At 34.3% G+C, this 25,718-nt stretch overlaps 2 protein-coding genes across 2 annotated transcripts; both read left to right on the forward strand.

The window, feature by feature from the left end:
* Positions 1–3,060: 3,060 nt before the first annotated feature.
* Positions 3,061–11,439, forward strand: LOC113119772 (transmembrane protein 196-like). The gene is made up of 4 exons (XM_026289425.1): positions 3,061–3,449; positions 4,541–4,597; positions 9,720–9,974; positions 10,856–11,439. Exons 1-4 carry the CDS (start codon positions 3,285–3,287, stop codon positions 10,922–10,924), a joined length of 546 nt encoding a protein of 181 aa, XP_026145210.1. The 5' UTR covers positions 3,061–3,284; the 3' UTR covers positions 10,925–11,439.
* Positions 11,440–12,693: 1,254 nt separating this feature from the next.
* LOC113119759 (DNA-directed RNA polymerase I subunit RPA43) lies at positions 12,694–16,578 on the forward strand. The gene is made up of 4 exons (XM_026289402.1): positions 12,694–13,019; positions 14,370–14,511; positions 14,998–15,206; positions 16,104–16,578. The coding sequence occupies exons 1-4, from the start codon at positions 12,733–12,735 to the stop codon at positions 16,465–16,467; spliced, it is 1,002 nt and encodes a 333-aa protein (XP_026145187.1). The 5' UTR covers positions 12,694–12,732; the 3' UTR covers positions 16,468–16,578.
* The last annotated feature ends 9,140 nt before the right edge of the window (positions 16,579–25,718 follow it).

The raw sequence follows: 25,718 nt of genomic DNA on the forward strand, positions 1-25,718 counted from the left end.
GCCTGTTTAACATCCAAAGTGACATAATATCAGTATCAGTATCTACAGTCCCTAGTAGACATCTATATAGGCAGCAAACAGCGAGGCAGCTCAATGTGTTGGAACGGAGCCGAGTTTGCCAGTGGATGGGAACACAGTGATTTATTCCAGTATGAGAACCTTCCACCTCACATGAAGAGAAAGAGCGAGGAAGAAAAAGGACTGCCCTGCTGTGGTTATAAATAGACGGAGGATGTGAGAGCGTGTGTATAGGAAGCAGCTCTTCTGCAGTGATGCTAATGGAAGGTAATATGGTGCAAAGAGCAACTGAGACACAGGAGGACAAACGACACGACAGGACTGCCACAGGAGGCAAATTACACCCTCCCAAAAAACATTCTGATCTTTAGCACTGTAAGGGATTCCTTGTTCTTTCTGAAGAGCAATCATGCTGCCCTCAACTCATGCTGGATTTGATCAGATTGCATGTGAAGACCAGCACAATGTAGTTTTAGGGAGTTAGAAGATTAGTGATTAATCGTGCCAGAGCACAGCAGTTTGTGCCACATTGAGAGGCAACAGGCTTGCACTGCTTAACTACATTTCCCATAATCCTTTGCTCAGTTCTCTGCACAAGAATGTTAAATGCTGTAACCACATCAGTCGGGTTATTAAAAGCAGTGCTGTGATTTTTTACTAAAACTATAACTATTAAGATCCTGTTACTGTTTCGATTGAATCATGTGATCTAATTGAACTTGCATGATTCATGAGTTCACAAGAGATCGATCCCCCATGGCGAACCACTAAAATTTCGTAACAGGTGTTTCTTAATGAAGCCTGGTTTGCTGAAATCACATGACTTTTGTAGTTTGATGGCCTACGTGCTCTGAAGCACTGCTTGGAAACTAATGATTTAAAGCTTCACGAAGCACTGCTTTGGAAACGCATTCATCATTATGTCAAAGTAAAGAACTTGCATTCGTTTGTTAAAGATATGACTTTATAAACGTAAAGATGAAGGCATTTGTCAAGCACATTTTTACAGATAGGCTAAAGTAGTCTAAAACAGCTGATATTGATACAATAAGAAAAAGAAGAAATCTGAGTCTAATAAGGGATAAACACCGGACAGAAAATAGCTTATTACTTCTAGATTATGGGGTTTTGTGATGTAAAAATCTTGATTTTAGAAGAACAGTACAATATAAAAAATCAGAAGCAATTCATTACCCTTTTAAGGCATTGAAAATGGCAATTTGACTAAGAAGAAGTGATCAACTATTGAACAGTACAGTACTAGCAGAAGAGTACGGAGGTATACCCGCAGTGCAAACAATACACCCTGTACTTTCCTCCTTCTTTATTCATGGTCACAGGTCCTAAAAATACCTCCACCTTTTCTTTCCTGCTATTTCTAGATCTTGAAACTGACAATCAGTCCAGCTCTTTCACTTTCCCCCGAACCCTGCAAACACGGGAGAGAGGGAGAAAGACAGGGAAGAAGCAGTAGTTTGATGACTCAGCAGACGGACGGGGGCGTCTTGTTATCGAATCAAGGGCGAGATTACAGACAGCTGATGTTCTCGAGCTGATTCACAGACAATGTGCGGTGCGATGAATTATACCACAGGAAACAGATCAGATATCCTGACAGCACCATCAGCATTTCTGAACTCAATGAAACCTGCGTGATGTTAAGTCTGTTTGATGCCTGCAAAATAATGCAATTGTAAATAGATTATAAACAGTTATTAACATTTTTAATTTAGATATTTAAGTTGTATATTTAATATACTTTAATATTTTAATTTAAAATGTACACCTCTATGCTAATGGAAAAATAATTCCATTGAAATTGTATATGTATATATACTGTGTGTGTGTGTGTGTGTGTGCGCATGTATGTGTGTGTGTGTGTGTGTGTGTGTGCTCTTGTTTTTGTGTCATATCAGGACACAACTCTGTATAATGACATGGGTATGACACAGGTATTACAAGGAGAGGGTGACTTATGAGGACATAACCCATGTCCCCATTTTTCAAAACACTTATAAATCATACAGAATGAGTTTTTTTGAGAAAGTAAAAATGCACAAAGTTTCCTGTGAGGGTTAGGGGTAGGTGTAGAGTTGGTGAAGGTCCATAGAGTATATAGTTTGTACAGTATAAAAACCATTACACCTATGGGATGAACCAACTTGTCACAAAAACAAATTTGTGTGTGTGTGTGTGTTGCACAGTGTTTTTAATGCTTTGTTTACTATTCTTCCAAAGTTCTCCATATGAAACTTGGTTATAAATTAATTAGAGAGGCACTATAGCTGGGTACATAGAATAATGATTATTTTTCCACAATAAAATCAATTTTCTTTTCCTGCCTGTCGGTGAGGAAGTGATATTGTAATACAAATAAGCAAAACATTTACTGTGAGTTTGATAAATGCTCTTGATCATGTTCATTATTGCTCTTGGGAATGCACTGGAATGCTCGGCTCTACAGCAGTTTCCATCAGCTTTTACACAGATTTCTCTGGATGGTCATGTTTCTTGGTCAAGTGTCACTGGAAATGTTTCTAGGAATCATTTTTTTCCGGTTGGAAATTCCACTAATATAATCACAGAGCATCCAAACATTGCAAAAAGCATGCTTTGCCCTATATAAAGAACTTTTATGCGCACTATTATGGATCCGTTCCACTCAAAACCTTTCTAATAAAATGTGACTGAGTGTCTTAACGCGCTGTGCTGGCATGTGCCGTTATGTGTCCGTCTCTCTGGTTTAATGCAATAAACTGACCGGGGCGCGTTTACCACAATCAGCGCTTTTACGCACCATTGCGCACAACCGCGCCAGGACACCTGCTCCGCTTTCCGACAGAATCGAAACTTTTCCCGCCAGATTAGATTTGGAACATTTGAAACAATTACCGTTCTAAGGAATTCCGTCAGGTATATGATCAAACAACGATTGTAAAACTATTTTAGAGCCATTCTACTGCAGCACTGTAAAAAATAAAATTCGATGGTGACAGTGGGCGGAGCTTTTCCTCCGTCAGACTGAAGGAAACCGCATGGAGCAGGAGCAGGAGCTGGAGCATGGTAAACAGAGTGAGGAGGAGGGTAAAGTTAAACTGATGGAGAACACATCTGTGCACTGACTCATGAACTACTGGTGTGTTTTGGAGAAATCACATAAGTTGATGTTCATCTGCACACTTTCCTGGATTTTATGCGTTTGGTTTATCTGTGAAGACATGGAGTGAAGTGTTTGCGCACCGGTCAGGAAGGATGTCCGAGCGAAGATGTGCTCCAGCCGGAAGATCATCTCGAGTTTGTTGGTTCTGTCGGTGCTGGAGATAGGGCTCGGGGTGTCCAGCATCGCCCTGGGCACGGTGGGCATCTTCCGGGTGAAGGCGAAGCACAAGACCCAGCAGGGCGACGCTTCTCCTTTATGGAGCGGAGTTTGCGTACGTCACACTTTTCTACTCTTCTTCAGCATAAACAACTGATCCGAATCAAGCAATGAAAGTTTTGTGCAGCATTTATTTAAAAATCTTTGTATTTGTATTAAAATGTACTACCCACCTGATAATTTTTGATTCTCAGAACGTTCTGGCAAGGTTAGTTTCTGGTTACAAAAATAATCTACAAACAACGTTGCCCGGATGTTCTTGTTTGGTTTAATAATGAACGTTAGGGGATAGTTCTGTGGGGACATACCTTTGAGAAAAAAAAAAACAGTAAATCATACTTTAGCATAGGTCGGTTGCACTTTATTTTACAGTACATGTAGTTACATGTACTTATAGTGTACTTAATTTTAAAATTAGTACTTATTATGTTAATAATGTGAGAACTACATGTATTGTTTTCGTATACATGATTTTAATTTACATTAAATGCATTTTTGACCCACTTAAATAGGACTTATGTTTTTATATGTAATTTCATGCTTTAATTGTCTTTGAAATGTTATTATAATTAATGTAAAAAATATAATAACTATAAATGTAAAATCAAATAACATGTAACAAACAACAATTTGACATTACAAAGTGCACTTTATTTGAAAGTGTACTTAAGTATGTTAAGAAACATAGTGATGAAAGTGTTAAGTCACTTAAGTGGTTTTTTATTTCATTAATATTATATAATCTGCAAGTTATTTAAAATATACTTTTAAGATTTGAACTACAAGTGCACATTCAAAACAATTAAGTACACTTTCACAATTTTAATTCCATACCATTCCATACCTTGATGTACCATGGAAATACCATAAAATGCATTTTTATATCTGCACAGTATTTACTGTAAAGAAATCTGTTATTTTGTGAATATGTCACATTTTCATGGTGCATGTGAGATCTTTGCTTCATTGACTAATACAGTATATAGCTTAACCTCATTAGTGTGTTCAGTTCAGTTCAGATGTGTTCAGATGTGACTCTAAATCTGAACTCAGTATGATTGGGTCACATTTCCCCTGTTTTCTGCATGTTTTTTATTCAGTTCATTTCTGGTAAAATGCTCAAATATGATGTATTCTGTTTCATAGTTTCTTGTCTGTGGACTGTGTGGCATGCTGTGTGCACGGAAAAGGACAGGACTGATTGTGAGTATGCACTTAAGTATCGTCATACACACATTCTGCTGTGCAAGTACGTATACTCTACTCTAGAGCACACGCTGTACTCTAGTACCCTCCTAAAATGGTACCAAAGGGGTTTTGTTTGCATCAGTACCATAAAAGAAAATTTTTTGGTTCACATAAAGAAAAGGTTGCATGGATGTTAAATGTTGTTCACGGCCAATAAAGTTAGGATTGTAAACTGTTAATGCACATTCTCTAGTCTCCTACACTTACTGTATATGCTATATGATGTTTTGTTATATTTTAAAGGTTCTTCAGATCACTTTTAGGTTTCTGAGGTCTTTATAGCTTGAGAACATATGTGTTTTTTTCTAATAAAAATGTCTAAATGGAAGTTAATCAGTTTTTGGTTCAAATTAAAATATTTTAAAATGTAAAACAGAAATACAAGATTTTTAACTGTAGTTTAAGATCTAAAACATACTCTTAAGTGTACTTACGCATTTCACCACACATATTCATGATTTGTTTGTGTTTTTTTAAGTAGAATGTAAAAACTCACATTAAATGCTATTTTAATTTAGAGATAGTTTTTGTAAAATATAAACTGTTAACAACATGCATTCTTTATTTCAAATTTCATGTTAAACAGTATGAAACAAATGTTTCAAACAGTAGTATGCTATATTTTCTGTCAAGACCTCAATACATTGCACGTTTAATTCAATGCAAAAAATGTCGTGAAAATGAACATGGTTATTTTTATTTTTTTATTTTTTTATTTTTAATTTTAATCTTAATTTGTGATTTTAATGCAAGACACTATACAGACAAAATCAGTGGGATTTTCATGCACTAATTAATTTTGAGATTTCGTTTTCTTACTATGCATTATTTCAGAATAGTGAAAATAAAACATCCAAAATAATAATGTAGTTGTTTATTTGCATGCACATTTGTCTACATTGCATCTAATTTCAGTTACATATTACATTTAGCATAATATTTATATACACACAATCTCCTCATTAAAAACCGTAAAAATTTAATAGATCAACAAAATTAAACAAGAATTTTGAACCTGGTTTATATGTTATGATTTTTGTTTTGTAAATGTATACAAATTAGTGCATATTTAACTATAAATGCATGCAATATTCATGCAGTTACAGCTCATAGTGAGTGTGTGTTTGTGTGTTTGTGTGTGTGTGTGTGTGTGTGCTTGTGTAAATATCCCAGGATACTTCACTGGAGAGATGAGATTCAATTAGCCACCTCCGAGTGGAGTGAGCCGCCCCAGTGGAGAGTGTTAATCACAAATCCATACTGAAGTGAAACACTAGTCTGAGAGGTTTCACGTTTCTCCCATAATACTCTCCATTTGTCTCTTTTCATATCATTCCTTGTTTACCTTTCATTTCTTGTATACAAGCTTTCAGCTTTCTCCTCAAACACGCTTTACTGTTTCTCGTTTTATCTCTTGATCTCTCCTGCAGATTGATTTTTGTTTCACCGTCCTCTATGCCTTGCTTGTAATGTTATTGTACGGCTAAAAGGAAACTCTCCCCATCAGCCTGTAATGGTTCTGAATTCCTGACAGTAATGTCAGGAGCTACTCAAGAACACTTTACGTATTTTATCTGTAGTCCCAGTGGACAGTCTCATCTCAGCAGGGTTTAGATACTTAAACAGCCAACATACTGTAAAAAGGGTGTTTTGGCTGTTTCTCTTCAGTGTGTAACATGATATGGGCTGCTGTATGAATGGAATACCTGCTTAATAGTATGCTGAGTATGTTCTGCATACTATTTTTTTTATAGTAAAATATGAGAGATCGTATTCTGTTTTAGCAGAATTGATAATGCAGTCATTTAAGGAAATGACAGAATGGTGGAATGAATATGCTTGTTCCCTTATGTAATTTAAAACTGTATCTGAAACATTATGCAATAATTATTTTCAAAATAAATGAGGTTATATGCATTTCAATTTTTAATTTTAATCTAATTTTGTGATTGAAGCCAAGACTCTACATGCAAAACCATTGTTATTTTGGACATGTCTTCTTTCAGACTAATGGAAAGAAAACATGCAAATCACACATTTAAGTGTTTATGACACTTGACATCACTTTTCATCGCTTATTTACACTCTTTACATCTGTAGATTTCAATTACAATGATATTCTTAAAGCAGTACCTGCACCCACCCAAAATGTACAGTTTTATTCCTATCTATATTCTAAAGGTTTTTACTGAGGGGTTTGTTCATATATCAATCTGCTACTTTTATTATTGCACTTCATCTATTTGCATCTTCAGTTACAGTCCATATCTTTATAGTTGGTTTCTCAAAATGAGTTTTATCTCCACTTCAGTAACACTTACATACACCAAAATTTACAGTTTTATTCCTATTTATATTCTGTAAGTTTTTACTGAGCGGTTTGTTCATAAATTATTTACCTGATTTTATAATTGCACTTTACCTGTTTCGCTTACAGTGTATATCTTTATAGTCGGTTTCTCAAAATGAGTTTTATCTCCACTTTAGTAACACTTAAATGCACCAAAATGTAAAGTTTTATTCCTATTTATATTCTGAGAATTTTAACTGAGAGGTTTGTTCATACATTATTTACCTGATTTATATAATTGCACTTTACCTGTTTCGCTTACACTGTATATCTTTAAAATCGGTTTCTCAAACCTAGTTATATCTCCACTTCAGTAACACTTAAATACACCAAAATTTACAGTTTTATTCCTATTTATATTCTATAAGTTTTTACTGAGCGGTTTGTTCATAAATTATTTATCTGATTTATATAATTGCACTTTACCTGTTTCGCTTACAGTGTATATCATTATAGTCGGTTTCTCAAAATTAGTTTTATCTCCACTTCAGTAACACTTAAATACACCAAAATTTACAGTTTTATTCCTATTTATATTCTGTATGTTTTTATTGAGCAGTTTGTTCATACATTATTTATCTGATTTTATAATTGCACTTTACCTGTTTTGGTTACAACGCATATCTTTAAAGTCGGTTTCTCAAAATTAGTTTTATCTCCACTTTAGTAACACTTACATACAACAAATTTTACAGTATTATTCCTATTCATATTCTGTAAGTTTTTGCTGAGCGGTTTGTTCATACATTATTTACCTGATTTTATAATTGCACTTTACATGTTTCGCTTACAGTGTATATCTTTATAGTCGGTTTCTCAAAATGAGTTTTATCTCCACTTCAGTAACACTTAAATACACCAAAATTTAGTTTTATTCCTATTTATGTTCTGAAAATGTTTACTGAGGGGTTTGTTCATACATTATTTATCTGATTTTATAATTGCACTTTACCTTACCACTTTACCATCATTACAAGCTTTTTTGTAACATTTATTCCAAAAAAATATGGTTAATGTATATTTTTCTACCCATTGATAGTATTTCCCCATTAGTAGAGTAATAAAAGCTAAAGTAAAAATCATTAACTCTCATTTGTCAACAAAATGAAACAAGATTTTGTAATCTGGCTTTACAATATTAATGTGTAAATTACAGTAAAAGACGTATGTCAACATGCTTGTTGCCCCAAAGAAAACAGCATGTATGCATGTATGGTCTGGAAATTTATGCAAATTAGTGCATATGTATTAATATAATGCCTAATTTGTATATTTTGTTATTTTTTTGTAATGCAAAATAATTATCTTAATGTACTGTGATATTTACAGTGTTTGTTTAGATTTTACCCTATTTACCTGTAGTGCCTTTAAAAGTCACAAATAATGGATGTTTACAATATAATCATTATAAATGATGAGCTGAATGGCCTTTTATATGAATTGAAATGCAACTGCTTTATTATAGACCTTCCTAGTGTACTGTATATACTTCAAAAACAAGTGGTATGATGGTATGCTATTTTTATCAAAGTGTCTACCAATACAACAGTATATTTAGATTTTAGTAATTTGCCCACAATTATTATTGTAAGTAATTTATCATAGGAGCCTACAATTTCTGCAGTGCACAATACCGAGCAGTGACAGTTGGAGTTATGGCGCACTAAAAAGGAGTGTGCCATCCAGGAATAACGTGATAATGTGCTGAGGAGTCAAAAGTCTCTTGTGTAATTTGAGGTCAGATATGTCCTGAAGTGTTGAGGTGGCAGTTTTCTGCAGGCAGATAATGTCACTGTCTGGATGAGGTCTGACCAATTATAAAATCACAGAGCAGCACAATCCATTCTCCCAGTACACAATGGTTTCATCTTCATCCACCGTATACAGTATTTCTGCTGTGCTGTACGCTTCCCGATTAATATACTCTGACCTTTATGAGCATGAAAACCAATCAGAGCACCTTAGCAAATGAATAGCAACGCCCCGGGCACTTTGTTTGTTACTTTTACACAGGCATTTTTACTTACTGATTATATTTTACTTACTGATTTCAGACCACCAGAAAAAGTTAAACTATTAAAGCATTTGTTATAGTATATAGTGTATATACTATATACACATTATTTTAATGATGAATGCATGAAATATGCATTATTATTTTCAATTTTAAATGCATGTTTTATGCATTATTTTTTTTTGTATTGTATGCATGCAATATACATTATTTCAATAATGTATGGATGCAATATTTAATATGCAATATTTTACTCTAAAAATGCAATATGCATATTTGTTTTGATATTGCATCCATGCAATGGTGTATGCAATGTGTTATTATTTTAATGATGTATGCAAGCAATATGCATTGTTATTTAATTGATGTTTTCAAGCAATATGCATTATTATTTGAATGATGCACACAAAATGCATACACAAACAGCTTACATTATGTATGTTTTTGTTTTTCTCTCTCATGATGAATGGAATGTGTTAATATTTTGATGATACATTCATTCAATATGCCTTATTATTTTAATGTTGTATGCATGCAATATGCAATATTATTTTAATGTTTGCATGCATTGTGCATTGTTATTTTGATATATGCATGCAATATGCATTATTATTTTTAATGACATATGCATGCAATATTATTATTTGAATATTGTATGCACACAATATGCATACACTAACAGCTAACATTATGTATGATTTTCTCTTTCTCAGATGATATTATTTTCCTCCTGCTGCATTTGTGGGTTAATCGGTGGAATCCTGAACTTCCAGTTTGTCCGTGCACTGGTCAAGCGTTCAGATGGCATGCACTCTCTTCATTTGGCCATCATGTCTCTAGCATGTCTGGGCGTCAGCAGCTGCACGCTTTCCACATGGCTGACCTGCAGACTGGCCAGCAGCGAACAGCAGCGCATGTTTCTGGAGAGAGAACATTCACTGCATCACTCGCAAGAAATGGCAGAGAAGGTAAGCTAGGAGCTGGTGTGTTTGTGCGGTCTGTGTGTGCCGGTGTATCTCATACCCCCACAGTCAACATTACATCAAAACTGACTCAGTTTTCATACTTAATACAGAAATATGAACATTGAATGAAGCCAGTTTTAAACATCTCATTTTGTTTGCTAATGTAGGTTAATGTAGAGAGTTTGTTTTTCTTCGTCAGATTTGGAGAAATGTAGCATTGCATCACTTGTTCATCAAAAAATCCTCTGCAGTGAATTGTTGCCGTCAGAATATGAGTCCAAACAGCAGATAAAAACATCACAATAATCCACACCACTCCAGTCCATCAGTTAACATCTTGAGAACCCAAAAGATGAATGTTTTTAAGAAACAAATCTATCATTAAAACATTTTTAACATCAAACCTATCCAAAATACGATTCTATAACCCATAATAATGTGTGAAAAAAGTCCATATCCTGTTGTCTCTCACCTTAAAATCCACACACGTATTTGTTTAGAGCTGTTTTGGACTCGTTTGGCTTGTAAACAGTGTTTGATCTGTGCAGATTTCTCTCCTGATTCAGACCAGACCTCTTTTTCCCTGTAAGATGAGTTATTATTGATTAGCAGGAAGCAATTGTTTGAAATTAAAAATGTCTTCATGATGACTTTGCTTCTCACAAACAAATGGCCTCTCATTCTGTCGGCACCCACTCACTGCAGACAATCCATTTGTGAGAAGTTATGCAATGTAACATTCCTCCAAATCTGACGCAGAAACAAGCTCATCTTGCTCATACAGTAGCTAAAAATGGAGGTTTTCTCTCTCTCTCCTGTCTGTCTGAATGTATCTCATAGCGAAACCTCCTCACAAACTCGCTCGTGTGTTTGTCTGTTTGCAGGAGGTTTTGGATAGCACCAGCAATGGCATTTCTCAAGTCTCCTACAACGGACGGAGCGCTTCGCCATGACAGCTCGCTTCCCACTCACTCTTAACAGCACAGTTCTTCCACCTGATTGGCTGAGTCAGGCTGACAGTTCTACACTCTGATTGGCTGAGTCAGGCTGACAGTTCTACACTCTGATTGGTTGAGTCGGGCTGACAGTAGAAGCACAGACGGCGTTCACAGGACATAATGTAGACAGAGCGTCAGATAACAGTATTGAGCAGACAGACAGCCAATCAGTGTCCAGTTACCTGATGACCTCAGGAGAGGTCAGAGCTGATGACCTTGATGACCAGCGTAAAGAAAACAGATATATGAGTACAAAAAAGCATGCAAACAATCTTCTCTCTCTTTCTGTATCTCTTTCTCTCTCCCTGTATCTAGATAAAGGGAATGTTGAATCTGAAATTGTAATCCTGATATTGTATGGTATACTGAATGCTTTTTTTCCTGATCGTATAAATGCACACTGCAAGATGCCTGTAAAGATATTTATTAATTGACAGTATTTTTATATAGAGGCTTCATATTAAAATGAAATAAAGATGTCAAATGTAATTTGTGGCATTATGACTGATGATTAAGCAATTAACACACAGTAACACTTTTAATTCACACACCAAATATGTTTGTTTTAATATAGCCTACATCTTTAAAATACAGTACTGTGCAAAAGTCTTAGGTCACTAGTATTTTCACCAACAAAAAATGGTTTTAAGTCAGTTATGCATATGTAGTGCATTCTGTAGTGTGTAGTTCTGTAGTGAGACAGACCCAATCCTGAAGAGCTGTGGTAATGTCTCCAAAACGCACAGTAATGTAACTGAAAAAAAAAAAAAAAAATCAGAAGTGATGCATTATTTAATTTAATTCAATGTCCCCTTCATCCATTTTTTTATTTATTGCATTAATAAAGAGAAAAAAACAGAGTCCTTTCTTAGTTTTTGATTATTTATCATTAATTGTAAATTATATTTAATTTTAATTATTCTTTATTTTTCTTTTAAATAATTCTTTACTATTAACCATGTAAATAATGAAGCTTCTTATCAAAAACAGCTGAAATAACTCAAGTAAAATCATGTTTTATTTATTTATTAAGTTAGTAATTTATATTGAATAATATTTGTACATTTTAAATGATTATTATTCATGAAGTTAATAGATTCCTATCTACAAAAACGACAGAAAAAAATCAAAAAATCATGACACTAATTTTATTTAGTTTTATTTTTCTGATTAATTATTTATAATTTATATTTAATTATTGTTTATTTTATTTTATTATAATTATAATTAAAAAAGTTAATTATTAACTTTTAAATATTTTCCTACTATTTATCAAAACAACATAAAAATATTGCTTACATTTTTATTTTATTTTTAATTATTTATTTACAACTTATATAATTTTTTTTCCGTTTTAGTTAAGTGTAATTAATCAAGCTAATTTGTAATTTTTAACTTTTAACTTTTAAATAATCCTGTATTATTTGCAAAAACAACAGAAAAATCTAAACAAATTCATAAGAGATTAATTTTATCGAATTATATTTTATTTTATAATTATTTAGATTTTGTATTTTTAATTGTAATTTTTATTTTCAGCGTAGTTAAATATAATTATAATTAAGAATGTTTATTATTTCTAACTTTTAAATAGTTCCTTACTATTAACCAAAAAAACATAAATAAATATTATTTTAAAATGCTTTTATTTTATTTTTCTAAATGTAGTTCTCCTCCTCTCCGCCTGTGGTCGCGCATCACTCCGCACTTTTCGAATGCGAACCAGCGAGCGAACGCACCATGTGCTCCTCCACAAGTACGGCATGGCGAACTGGACGCAGGAGGACGGAGCACCGAAACCTGTCACAAACTCCTCGGATGTCTCGACATCCAGTGGAAATGTCGGAGCCAGAGGTGACGGAGTCTCCGCGCAGGTTCCGTGTCTCATCCCGTCGTTCGCGGACGCGGTGAAGCTGCTGAGCGCGCGATACTCATGTCTCGTGCTTGACTCGCGCCGCAAACACATCGCGCTGCCGCCGCAGTACCTGCAGAAGAAACGCACCGGAATACAGGAGGAACTCAACGCCGAGCTGCTCAAATACTCCAGCAGGTAAAAGTGTCTTTCAGTATTATGATACAGTTAATAAAAACATAATACATAAAAAAAATAGTCTACTATGGTACTGTTTGTAAACTTGTCATTGTGTGTCACTGCTGTAATTTGATATTGAAGTTCTGTAGGGGACCAAGAGTCAAAGTGTACTTTTTGCGGTGCAACAGCTTGTCATTGGAGCAGTACCTTTTAAAAGCACATAACTGTACCCTTTTATTACCTTAATAGCTACACATTAGTATTTTAGAGAAGTAACAACACGTACCAAAGGAACTAATATGTACCCAATAGGGTTAAAAAAGGTACAAATATGTCCTGATCCAGTGACAAGCTGTTGTTAAGTTACCCCAAAAGGTGCAACTCTGATCCCTTTTTTCTGTTTGTAAAGTTGGCATACTTCTATTGCTGCTTAAAGTTATGAAGTCAACTTCCAAAGACACCAGTTTGATCATGATTTGATGTAGTTTGTGTAGAAATGAGCAGGTTATAGCTGGAAGATTACAAAAGTACTTAATAATTATCCATCTTTCCTGCAATACATGATGGAAAGTTTTCATTCGATGTTTGTGAACTCCGATAATAATAGACTTTTTCATTTTTTTTTTGCTCTAGAAAGGAGAGTTTTGCAAAATATAAATAGATTCAACTATTATTTTCTCTTGTGGACTACATGTAAACATCTTTTATGTGAAATATCTTAACATATTCAGATATTCATGTCACCACTAAATAAACAATAACATGCTTTTTTTATGATTCCTCTTATTTGGGTAAAATAATTAACATTTTGCAGATTCAGCAAGGGGATGTAAACTTTAGACTGCTGCTTTACATATATGCTCTGCATATGCATTTCTATTAGCCTATATATTTTTATTAACCCCTTTATAATGTCTTATATTGTATTATAATGTATTATATTTCTATTTTTTTTTACACCCTCTGTTTAAATGTTTATTTCAAATGGGAGTCAAAACATAATTATTTCATTAAAAAGTTTATATATTTCATACTTAAATTGCCTTATGTGTGTTTTTTTTTGGAAAATATGCATTTATTTTCAATTATGCTAGATTACTACTTTTTTATTTTGTTAGTTTTCATGCATTTTAATCATTTTTATTCACTAATTTGATTGGTGTAAATTACTATTTTATAATAAACAATCAAATTAGTGAATAAAAATGTGGTTTAAGAATTTCTTTAGCATAATCTTACAGCTCTATTGACTGACATTTTGATAATCAATTACTGTAAACAGCTGAAACTTATTAAACCTCATTTATCAATAAAGATTACAACGAAGGATACTCTAACAGCCATTGGCTCATCTCTGTTGTTCTGCAGTCTGAAAGGTGTTCCCATGGCATATGACAACATTAAAGTGGTGGGACAGTATGGAGATATTCACGACGATCAAGGCTTCATTCACTTCAACATCGAGGCGTCGTTCGTAGTCTTCCAACCAAAGAAGGGATCGAAGCTCGTGGTACGTCTTACGAGATCTTCATGTTCTGTGCATTGGCTGATGGTTTATAAGAGTTTCTTCTTTCAAATGAATCCAGTTTGGAGTTATATTAAAAGTCATCCTTGCTTTCCAAGCTTTATAATGACAGTAGGTTTGTGTTTCTGTTTAAAAGTCCAAAAGAAGTCAAATAAAGTGCGTGCATCCTTAATAAAAAATGCCTCACGTGGCTTCGGGGCATAAATAAAGGTAGCGAATCCATGCATTTTTGGATAAAGAAAAATATCCATTTTTAAAAGTGTATAAATATGGATGCACGCACTTTATTTGACGTCTTTTGGAGTGTTGCACAAAAACACCCAGCTACTCCCATTCTAACGCTTGGAAGAGCCAGGATCATTTTTAATATAATAATCGTCTGAGAGAAGAAAGTCATATACACACAGGTTGTTTTTGAGGGTGAGTAAAACATTTTCTGGGTGAACTAAATGTTGTGTGTGTGTCGCTCAGGGCGTGATTAATAAGATGGGAGTGGGTCACGTGGGCTGTCTGGTTCACGGCTGCTTTAACGCGTCGGTGGTGAAGCCCGGTCCGCTGAGCTCGGAGCAGTGGAGGGACTGTGGACTGAGCGTCGGACAGAGCCTGGAGTTTGAGGTCTTCCAGCTGGACGCTGATAACGCAGGTGTTCTGCTCATCCGAGGACGGCTGGAGAAGTCCAGGTACAGTCAACCCAATTTCTCTTGTTTAAACTTGAAACAGCTCTGCTACAGGAATAGTACAGGAACGTTTGCTGTGAATGTGCTCATCCCCAGGCCATCCCAGATGTAGATGCATTTGTTTTTCAGCAGATTTGGAGAAATGTAGCATTGCATCATTTGCTCGTCAATGGATGCTCTGCAGTGAATGGGTGCCGTCAGAATGAGAGTCCAAACAGCTGATTAAAAACATCACAATAATAATCCACAGCACTCCAGTTAATGCGTTGAGAAGTGAAAAGCTGTGTGTGTTAATCTCGTCTGAATTAGAAGAGAATTCTGCACAGATTACAAACAAAAGCTGCTCTTATTTTTATGTTAAAGACAACAGGAAATTGACTTTTTTACTGAAGGAAGTGTTATGGATTATAGACTCATATTTTAGCCTGAAGCAACAGTTAGAAGTTAAAACATCCTAATGATGTATTTGGTTTTTATTAACATAAAGCTTTTATCTTCAATCAAACACTTAAAGAAAACTTATTTAAATAAGTAATTGTTCACAAAAATAGCCTGCTGTGCAATTTATTTATTTATTTATTTTTTTTGACAGGAACAGCTTAACGTAGCAATTTTAATAAAATGCATTTATTTTACATAACTGTTTTTTTTTTTAGGTTTTTTGAAATAAACATTTTGTAGTACATTATGGCTTGATGCTCCTGAAATAAACTCACGTTCATGTATCATCTAAAGCTTGTATGCAGTGTTAGAAAAGCAAACAAAATTGCAATACATTGTAAAAAAATAATACAATAAAATAAAAATGCAATGCATTGATTTGGAACCCAAGTTTCGTAATGGTATCGATTTGAGAGATAAGTGTGTCGTTACTAATAATAATAATTTGTTGATTGTCAGAGTGCAAGAGCTTGTGGCCCAAACCGAACCTAAGGAATCAACTACAGAAGCTGAATGCACAGAAGACACGATCGACAGCCCGAAACCCAAGAAGAAAAAGAAGAAAGACAAGAGAGAGAAAGAGTCTCTGAACGACAGCGGCCTGGAGGAGATGTCAGAAAACACCCAAAACACTGCCGACACAGCAGAGATAGACTCCAACACAAACAGACATCACAAAGAGAAGAAGAAGAAGAAGAAGAAAGACAAAGGACAGGAGTCCGATGAGATCTCCACAAGTGACTCCAGCAGAAAGAGAGCGGCCGAGAGCCAAGACGACCTGCAGGACGCACCTGCTGCCAAAAAGAAGAGAAAGAGCAAGTGATTTCACTCACTGACTGTGTCATGAACTGTACACAATGAACCCAATGTGACTGAGATACTTATGTGTGATTTATATTTACAGAATATAATAAATGTTATCTTTTCCTCTGGAGTATTTGCACAGTTTTGTTTTTCCTCCTGTAGGGGGCAGCAGTTTCCTTTGCTGTTACACACACACACACACACACACACACACACACTCTCTTCTTTAAACTAATGACATTAGACTGGGGGAAATATAAAAGCATCTCTCAACATTTTATGATTAAAGTAAGATAAAGGAATAAGCTATTATCAAATGGTGGCTACAGCAATATGACCAGATATTGATAGATTAAAAAAATATTTTTTTTGTTTATTGGTCAGAAATTAACCAGCTATGCTAATTACAGTCAGTCTCAACACTCACCGAAAAATGTGTTTTGTTAGAGCTCTTACTTTTCCAGTCAATATAACATGAGGTTTCTTATTTCCCTTAATTATAAAAATATAAACAATTGCATTTTTATTTTTTTGCTGTATGTAAAATTTCTTTTTTAAATCCTTTACCTTTAGTGCAGTTCTATTTTTGTGTCTTTATTAATAAACCAATAGAAATTGACTTATGTAGCTTTCATCATTAATTCTTCTCAGAATATGTCATTAAACTAATTGGTTTGAAATATTTAATAATTAAAAAGCAAAATGATTGTCGTACTCGCTATACAACCATCACAAATCGCAAACGATGTAACACCTGCTTTTGAAAATCACATTTTTGTGCAATCATATATTAATGCTATATGTTTTTGTTCCACAAATGTAGATTTAAAGTTGCTACAAGTTCTGTGGCATTTCTTTTTTAATTTGTATTAATGTTTCTCAATCCTTAAAGAAACTTAATAAAGCTCAAATCTATAAATTACGTGCAATATATACAAATTAAGTTTACATTTTTGCTTATTTTTTAATTAAAAGTTTGTTTTTTTATATTTTAATATTTATTATTTGTAAATTATTTTATTTTCTATTTCATTATTTATTGTTTGTTCCAATGTTTTCTTCTTGGATCATTTTTATTATTATTAAAATGATTTTTTTTTTTTTTTTAAAGCAAGAATACATTTTGTTGTCATGCAGTGACAATACGTAAACAGGAAATGACCTCATTGGCTGTGTGTGTGTGAAGGTAAGCAAATCTTTGAAAATGAGCATGCAGTATGATTCATGGCATGGAAACACTAGTTAAAGTTGTCAGATGTTTAAACAACTAGAAGACATTTGTTATAGAAATATAAGATATACATTTGAAAATAACCCTCAAGATGAGTAAACTCTGATGCAATGAAAATAAGCCATTTCTTCTTGATATTTCCATGAATCAAAACATTTCCTGAAAGTGGTGCAAAGGTTTTTCCAGACCACATGAAAACAAATTTCATGCATATTTTTGGATGTTTGGTTTTCTCAGACGCTACTGAACCTCTGACCCATTTTTACGCTCAGGTGTTGCTGAAGAGCCAGAGCACGTCTGCTTGAGATGCCAGCGTCCCGCTCGATTCCTGGAACGTCCTGCACTGCTGGGAATCCATCCCGCAATCCCAAACCTCAAGGTGTGTGTGTGGGAAAGCGCTCCTCCTGTGTGACTTACTGTGTGTGATGGGAAATATGTATGCACATCTTTACAGTAAATCACTGAGCGATGCTGAAGGTTTCTGAGCTCTTCAGCCCGAGGGGCCAGGGGCCAGTTATTCAAGAGTAATCTGATCGGATTTTGGCAATCACATCGGATCAAATCTTGAAAACAGGTTGTTCTAAAAAAAAAAAAAAAAAGAATTCTGAATTTGGATTAAATAAAAGCCAATCTTGGTTTGATCTGGATTAAATCCTCAGTTTGTGTTGTTCAAAACGTTTTAATAACATTGGGCTACTTTTGAAAAGTTTTAGCAGAAGGGTGAATTTCAGGAACAAATATGTAATGAAACTTTAAAACTGGTCCAAAAAACCAAGCATTTTAGCATGTTATAAATGCCAGAAACAGCTGTCAATATCAAACACAAATATTACATTTCATTTAAAGTAGTTTTTATTTTATACTGATTGTAAAATACAATGGCACCATCATCAGAGATGCACCAGTCAGAAGTAGTTATTTGTATAAATGCAATGCAAAACATCTGCATTTTTCCCCAATCACCATGTTACTTTAGCGCATTAATAATCCAGATTTGGAAATCTGAAGAAGTGTGTATCTGTATCAGGTTGATCCAGTTCAATGTTGCTTTGAAAAACCAGCACAAAAGTAAAATGGATCACCTGATCCTGGATCGCAAAACACGGGATTTCCAAATCCAGGTCATTCGGATCCGGATGAGACCTTCTGAACTACTGGCCCCAGGATGTGAAGGAAAAACATCTCAATCTGGACTCCTTTCAGCTTCAAGTCAGCTGGGATTATGTCCAGACTGATACATTCTGCTTTTCTTTTGCCCCTTTTGTTGGACTAGACAGAGCGAGTCTCTGACGGCTCGAGGGGAGTTGGATCTCTCGTCCTGAAGGATCCCGGGAGCTCTGTGGGAGGTTTTGGGTTCGGATCGTGGCCAGACGGGCTCATACTTCGAATTGTTCTCACTTAGTTTTTCCATCACTGGGAGTGTTGTGCTTCGGTCTGGGGGTGAGAATGTGACATTTTGTCGGTTTTATTAGGCCTTCACCTCTGATAAGTGGCCCTCGCGCTCATGAGGTGAATTATGTCTTTTTAAGGTTATAATGGGTTTGAGACAAACCAAAGCTCTGATATTCAGGGTCTCTGAAAGTAAACGTCACCCAAAACCATTGTGCAGTGATTCGTGGCAAAAAAAAAAAAAAAATTTGATACCAATCATGATCTTATCTAAGTTTTGTGGTTAGTGAAACTTTTTTTTTTTTTATCTGACTTCCTAACTAACTCCTAAACAGAGTTGGGATATTTTACATTTATAAGAAAATATCTGAGTTGCCTTTTCAAATATGTATCCTTGGAGCACAAAACCAGTCTTAAGTTTGTAGCAATAGCCAAAAATACATTGTATGGGTCAAATAGATGAAAAAGAGATGAAATAGAGAAGATATTTTGTAAATTTCCTACCGTAAATATATAAAAACTTCATTTTTCATTAGTAATATGCATTTCTAAGAACTTAATTTGGACAACTTTAAAGATAATTTTCTTAATATTTAGATTTTTTTTTTTTTTTGATGTTCAAATAGTTGTATCTTGAGCAAATATTGTCTGATCCTAATAAACCATGAATCAATGGAAAGCTGATTCATTCGATTAAGAAAAATTGACACTTCAGATTGGTTTTGTGGTCACATATGTAACGCAAGTTACTTAGTTTGATCATTTACTGACTTACAGCTCTCCTGTCTCCGTGTTAAGAGAAATTGTGAGTAATTAGTGGCTTATTAATTTCACTTCTGATGTGAAAGGGCTTTTAGAGTTACCTAAAATATAGATTTTGGGTTTTTGTTAATAATGTCAAATAAGCAAACCCAGCTTAGTTGACAAAGTGACGTAATGTGTTACTTTCCATGTACAGTAATGAAGTAACACGAGTTACTTTATTTATGGAGTAATGCAATATTGTAATGCATTACTTTTTAAAGTAACTTTCCCCAACACTGTTCCTAAATGTACTGTAAAATTAAAATTTTTGACGTAGTATTTCAGTGTTTCTACTTCAAAATGTAATGTTTAATTCAATGCAAACTTGCTCTTTCCTTGTAAAATTCACTGTTAATTTCCGAGTGGAAACTGTTTTTACAATAGTTTTTTTTTGTGTAACTTTTATGGTTTTTGAAAAATATTATAATGTTGTCGAAACGTTTTATCCAATATATAGAAATTAGGCCTATCCTTTAAATATTGTTTACAGAGACGCCGATCCCATAATGCACTGTGATGAAAAAAAATGAAAATATCCATTTAATCTTGTGGAGGAAATGGGATGAATGCTTATATATATATATATATTTAAAACACAAGTCACAATAAAAACTGTTTATTTGCGAGTAGCTACTGTGCAGTTCCTTGGAGTATCATGTTATATTCTTAACGTTGAACTCTCTAGAAATAGTTTCTTGTGCACTTAATGTTAGGCGTTCTATTTGTATGACGTATAAGTTGTTGCCTATGTAGGGTGTTCCAAACCAGTCACTTATTAGGGTTTAATTTCAGTTAGAATGTTGCCTTCTATAGAAAAAAGGCTCCCTAATTAGACAGCAGACAGTAAGGCAGCTCATTCGTTTTTGGAACGGAGCCATAAAGTGTGTTTATTTTTACAGCGATTGCCTTCGCGCCATAAATAAACCCACATACTCTTTCCAAGACGCTGCCAAAACGTGCATGATATTCTTCTTTTTTGCTCTCACTTTATATCGTCTCCAGTTTTTAATTTCCTGGCAGATATCCTTATTTCCTGCCTCTCAGCTTTGTTAATTAATTGACGTAATAAGACCCGGCCAATATAAATCAGTGCTTCGTATATAGCGGATATAATGACCCGGAGTAACCCCTTCCGCCTGCCATATCAGACTCTCGGCGGGTTTTAACCTAGGCCTTTGGTACCTGTCGGGAACGGCTGACTCATTCCAGTTAGACTAAACTGTGTTCCCAAAACTCTGAGGTTTCAGCCTATTACTAGCCAAATTCCCATTGGATAACACTCATCTGTTGTGTTTTTCCATGGAGATGGCACTGTTTTGGATGGGGCTCGTGTTTAACGCCACTTCAGTGTGGTTTTTAATTCAAAGACATACTAACAAAAACATTCACCCACCTCGTTTATCCCGAGCTTGGAGGTCGTCCCGTCCGTTAGTCTCTGGTGTTGCTTTATAGAGGGCGTCCTCAGAAAGAAAGTGTATGGCAAGCCGCTTCAACATTTAATTCATAAAATGTAGACCTATTTATGCTACTAGTACGGACTTACTTATATGTAGCTACTTTTAAATATCCCATTAGGTACTTATTTGTTTGTTAAATGTGCTTATTATTATTTAGCTATTAATTAGTAAGGATTTATTAGATACTACTGTAGTTGTTATTAGTTGATACCAGTACTTATCGATTAGATACTAGTACTTATTAAATAGACACTCATAATTCATTAAATATTGAATAATTAATTAAATATTAATTAAATACTTATAAAATATGCTAGTACTTATTCATTAGTACTCATAACACCTGAGCAGTGCCACAGACTGATCGACTCCATGCTCCGCCACATCGCTGCAGTAATTCAGGAAAAAGGAGCCCCAACTAAGTATTGAGTGCTGTACATGCTCATACTTTTCATTTGGCCAAGATTTCTAAAAATCCTTTCTTTGTATTGGTCTTAAGTAATATTCAAATTTTCTGAGATACTGAATTCGGATTTTCCTTAGTTGTCAGTTATAATCATCAAAATTAAAAGAAATAAACATTTGAAATATATCAGTCTTTGTGTAATGAATGAATATAATATACAAGTTTCACTTTTTGAATGGAATTTGTGAAATACACTTTATGAGGATATTCGAATAATATGACCAGCACCTGTACACTAATATATTTATTAGACACTAGTACTTATTTCAATAGTTACTAGTAGTACTATTTTCTGCTTATTTTGAAAAATAAAATAATTAATTGTTTTCAATAAATATACTGTCATTAAAATATGTTAATATAAAAAAATATTTTTTAAAATAAAGAAACATAATTGTTTCAATAAGTAAAGATTATTAAAGTATTGAAGGAGATCCAATAATAATTGAATATGTATTTACAGTAATAACAACAAATTATATTTTATTATATGATATGATTTATATCATGTTTTAAATATAATGGTTTCATTCTAAGCATGGTGATTAACTCTAATATGGACACCCAACATAATATATTTACCAGCTGAACCATGTCATGTCAACAAATGGAAAGGCAGCCATCTATTATTTTTCATGTTAATTACTGTGCACCTTTAGCCCCAACAGCAGGGGAGCTTTTCACCCCAAATACCATACTTTAACATATTATGACATAGGGCTGGACAATATGACGATATAAATCGGATGCATGGCATTAAAAATCTATCGATTCATATTGTGCTCTACTGTTTATTTCATGGTGCTGCAAAATACATTGTTTATGGCAATACGTTTTCATTATTTTAATGACAGTAGTCTCATAGGCATTACACAGGGATGCAGGCATATGCATGAATTACAGCATGCGCACGCTCTCGTTGGTGTATGCATGGTCACGAAAACTTAAAGGGGGGGGGGGTGAAATGCTATTTCATGCATACTGAGTTTTTTACACTGTTAAAGAGTTGGATTCCCATGATAAACATGTACAAAGTTTCAAAAATTAAGTTGTACGTTTGAAGGAGTATTTCTGTTCCAAAAATACTCCTTCCGGTTTGTCACAAGTTTCGGAAAGTTTTTTTCGAGTATGGCTCTGTGTGACGTTAGATGGAGCGAAATTTCCTTTTATGGGTCCTGAGGCACTTCTGCCGGAAGCAGAGCACTGAGAGCACAACATACTTCACTGATCAGAGCGAGAGCGTCGCGAAAAGTCACAAAAGAAGTGTGTTTTTGGTTGCCAGGGCAAGACAACCCTGCACAGATTACCAAAAAAAAAACAGCATTAAGGGACCAGTGGATGGAGTTTATTTTTACAGAGCATCAACGGAGTTGTGCAAGTGTTTTTGTTTGTTCCCTGCATTTCTAAAATGCTTGTTTTACAAACAAAGCCAAGTTTGACGACGGATTTGCGTATAGTTTATTTCTTAAGGATGATGCAATCCCAATGAAAAAGGGTCACGATCGTGTGTTGGAACCGCAGGCGTTGAGTAAAACTGCTTCAAATATCTCTGCCTCCTTGTTAGTGCGTCCCCTCCCATGCAGAGACCCGGGTTCGAGCCCAGCTCGGAGCAAGTCGTTGCTGCTGCTGCTTTCCTTCAGTTTCAGACTCGGGATCTGATTCTGGATCATAAATAAACGGCTGAATCTGACTGTTAGCCATGGTTTGTTTTGGATGATGTTTTTTTCCTCACGGTAATGTCACCGCTTCCAAACACTTTCAACGCAAAAGCCTACTGGCACTCGTGATTTTTTATCTCCGCCCACACGTCACGCCTCCATCCGGTTATGTTTTTCCGGGAAAAATCGGTACAGACTATCTTTCTCTTATGAATATAATAAAACTAAAGACTTTTTGGAGTTATGAAGGATGCAGTACTACTCTATAGGTACTCAAGATTAACAGGATGTCGAGTGAAAACGAGCATTTCACCCCCCCTTTAATGTTTGCATGTGTTTTTAAGCACTGCAGTTTAAAACAGCTTTTTTTAGTCCATTGAAACACAAACAACAGGGCTATATGTACACGCTGTCTCTGTTTCTTTGTGGGAGGAGTGTGTAAGCCGCGCATCAGCTGCTAATAGAGATTTTGAGCATTTTTGTCTCTTTATTGGCTTTGAACGATTGGATAAACACTTATATGCATCCAAATGCAAGTACCCTCATAAACACAGTCATTTAGGTTTTGTGAGATGTTGCGAGATATATGGAAACGTGACGATGAATGAAATAAACTGTGATTAGTTGTTTGACCTATCGGTCAAATGGCCGCATGGGTGGGCCTTGGTCAATGAAAGCTTCCATACAGTCTGAAGGTCTGGCTCTGCGAGACTACATTGTACCCTACTAGTAGCACTAAAATAGATACTTGTACATTTTAAGATCAAATGTTAAAACGGCTTGCCACAATAAAAGTGAGCTCATCCTTCAGAGTGATACACATCTTTAGAATCCTCTTGATTGTTGATTTGTGGCTTAAGCTGCTGATTGGTTGTTTGTTACGGTTGAACCTCAGTCATTAGAATTCCCCCTGCTCCACCCGGACTATTACAGGCATTTTCCTGGCTCATATTTGACATTTAAATCATTACTAACATTTTGAGTGTGTGAATAAGTGAAAAGCCTCAGGGTTAAATATTTCCCTTGTTCTCTGCTTCTGTTTTAACATAATGTTATTGATTATAATGTTATTGATTAATGTTTAGCAGTGAGATTGCGTTATTTTGGCCTTCAGCTGGCACACATTTTGCAAGACTGTAAAAACCCTGTTTTTGACCAATGTTACCTTAAAGTATAAATGTTTATTGTGATTATTAGTAAAAATGAGCATATAAACATGTATGATGTTGGCAATGTTATATGAGAGCAAATAGGCACACGAGGATATGCCTTAATCAGGGTTATTTTAGTTTAATTAATCCTTTTCTGATTATTATTATTATTATTATTATTATTATTATCACTGCTGAAAACAAATGTGCTGTTTAATTTTTTTTTGTTGTAGAAACCGTGATACATACATTTTCTTATTTTATTTTCAGGATTCTTTGCTAAAGAGAAAATTCAAAAGAGTATTTATTTAAAATAGTATTTATTTAAAATAGAACTATTTTGTAACATTACAAATGTCTTTACTTTCACTGTCAATTTTATGCATCTTTGCTGAATAAAAGTGTTAATTGTGTGTGTGTGTGTGTGTGTGTGTGTGTACATATTCATACATTACACACACAGATATATATACACACACAACAGTTCTGTCTGGTCCTCCAATCTGATTGGCTGATAAGAGTGTGATATTCTAGTGATAATAGAACTCTGTTTAATTATTAATTATTAATTATTAATTATTAATTATTAATTATTAATTATTAATTATTAATAATCAATTATTAATCATTAATTATTAATTATCAATTATCAATAATCAATTATTAATCATTAATTATTAATTATTAAATCATTTTCATAGTTACTTGGCAACTTTAAAAATTGACTAATTGGCCCAAATATTACATATTGATAATCATGTATTCCTAATTATATTTTAATATTAATAATAATAATAACAATAATAATAATAATTACTACTATTATTGTGAGTTTGTTCTATATTATGTTGCTGACATATATATATATATATATATATATATATATATATATATATATATATATATATACATAGGCCTATATATACATAAATAAAAGCAATAAGCTTGTTTGCATTAAAACACCTTTTTTCCACATGGTGGTTAACCACAGCATCTCTTAACCATGGTAAAATGACTGTAACGGACAGTTTCACATAATTAATCTGTATAATTCCAACTTTCAGATGAATCTCTGCTCAGTGTTTGATGTTCTTGAGTTTTACGGCCGGTGGAT

This window comes from Carassius auratus, chromosome 19, assembly GCF_003368295.1.
Source record: "Carassius auratus strain Wakin chromosome 19, ASM336829v1, whole genome shotgun sequence".
Lineage (NCBI taxonomy): Eukaryota > Metazoa > Chordata > Actinopteri > Cypriniformes > Cyprinidae > Carassius > Carassius auratus.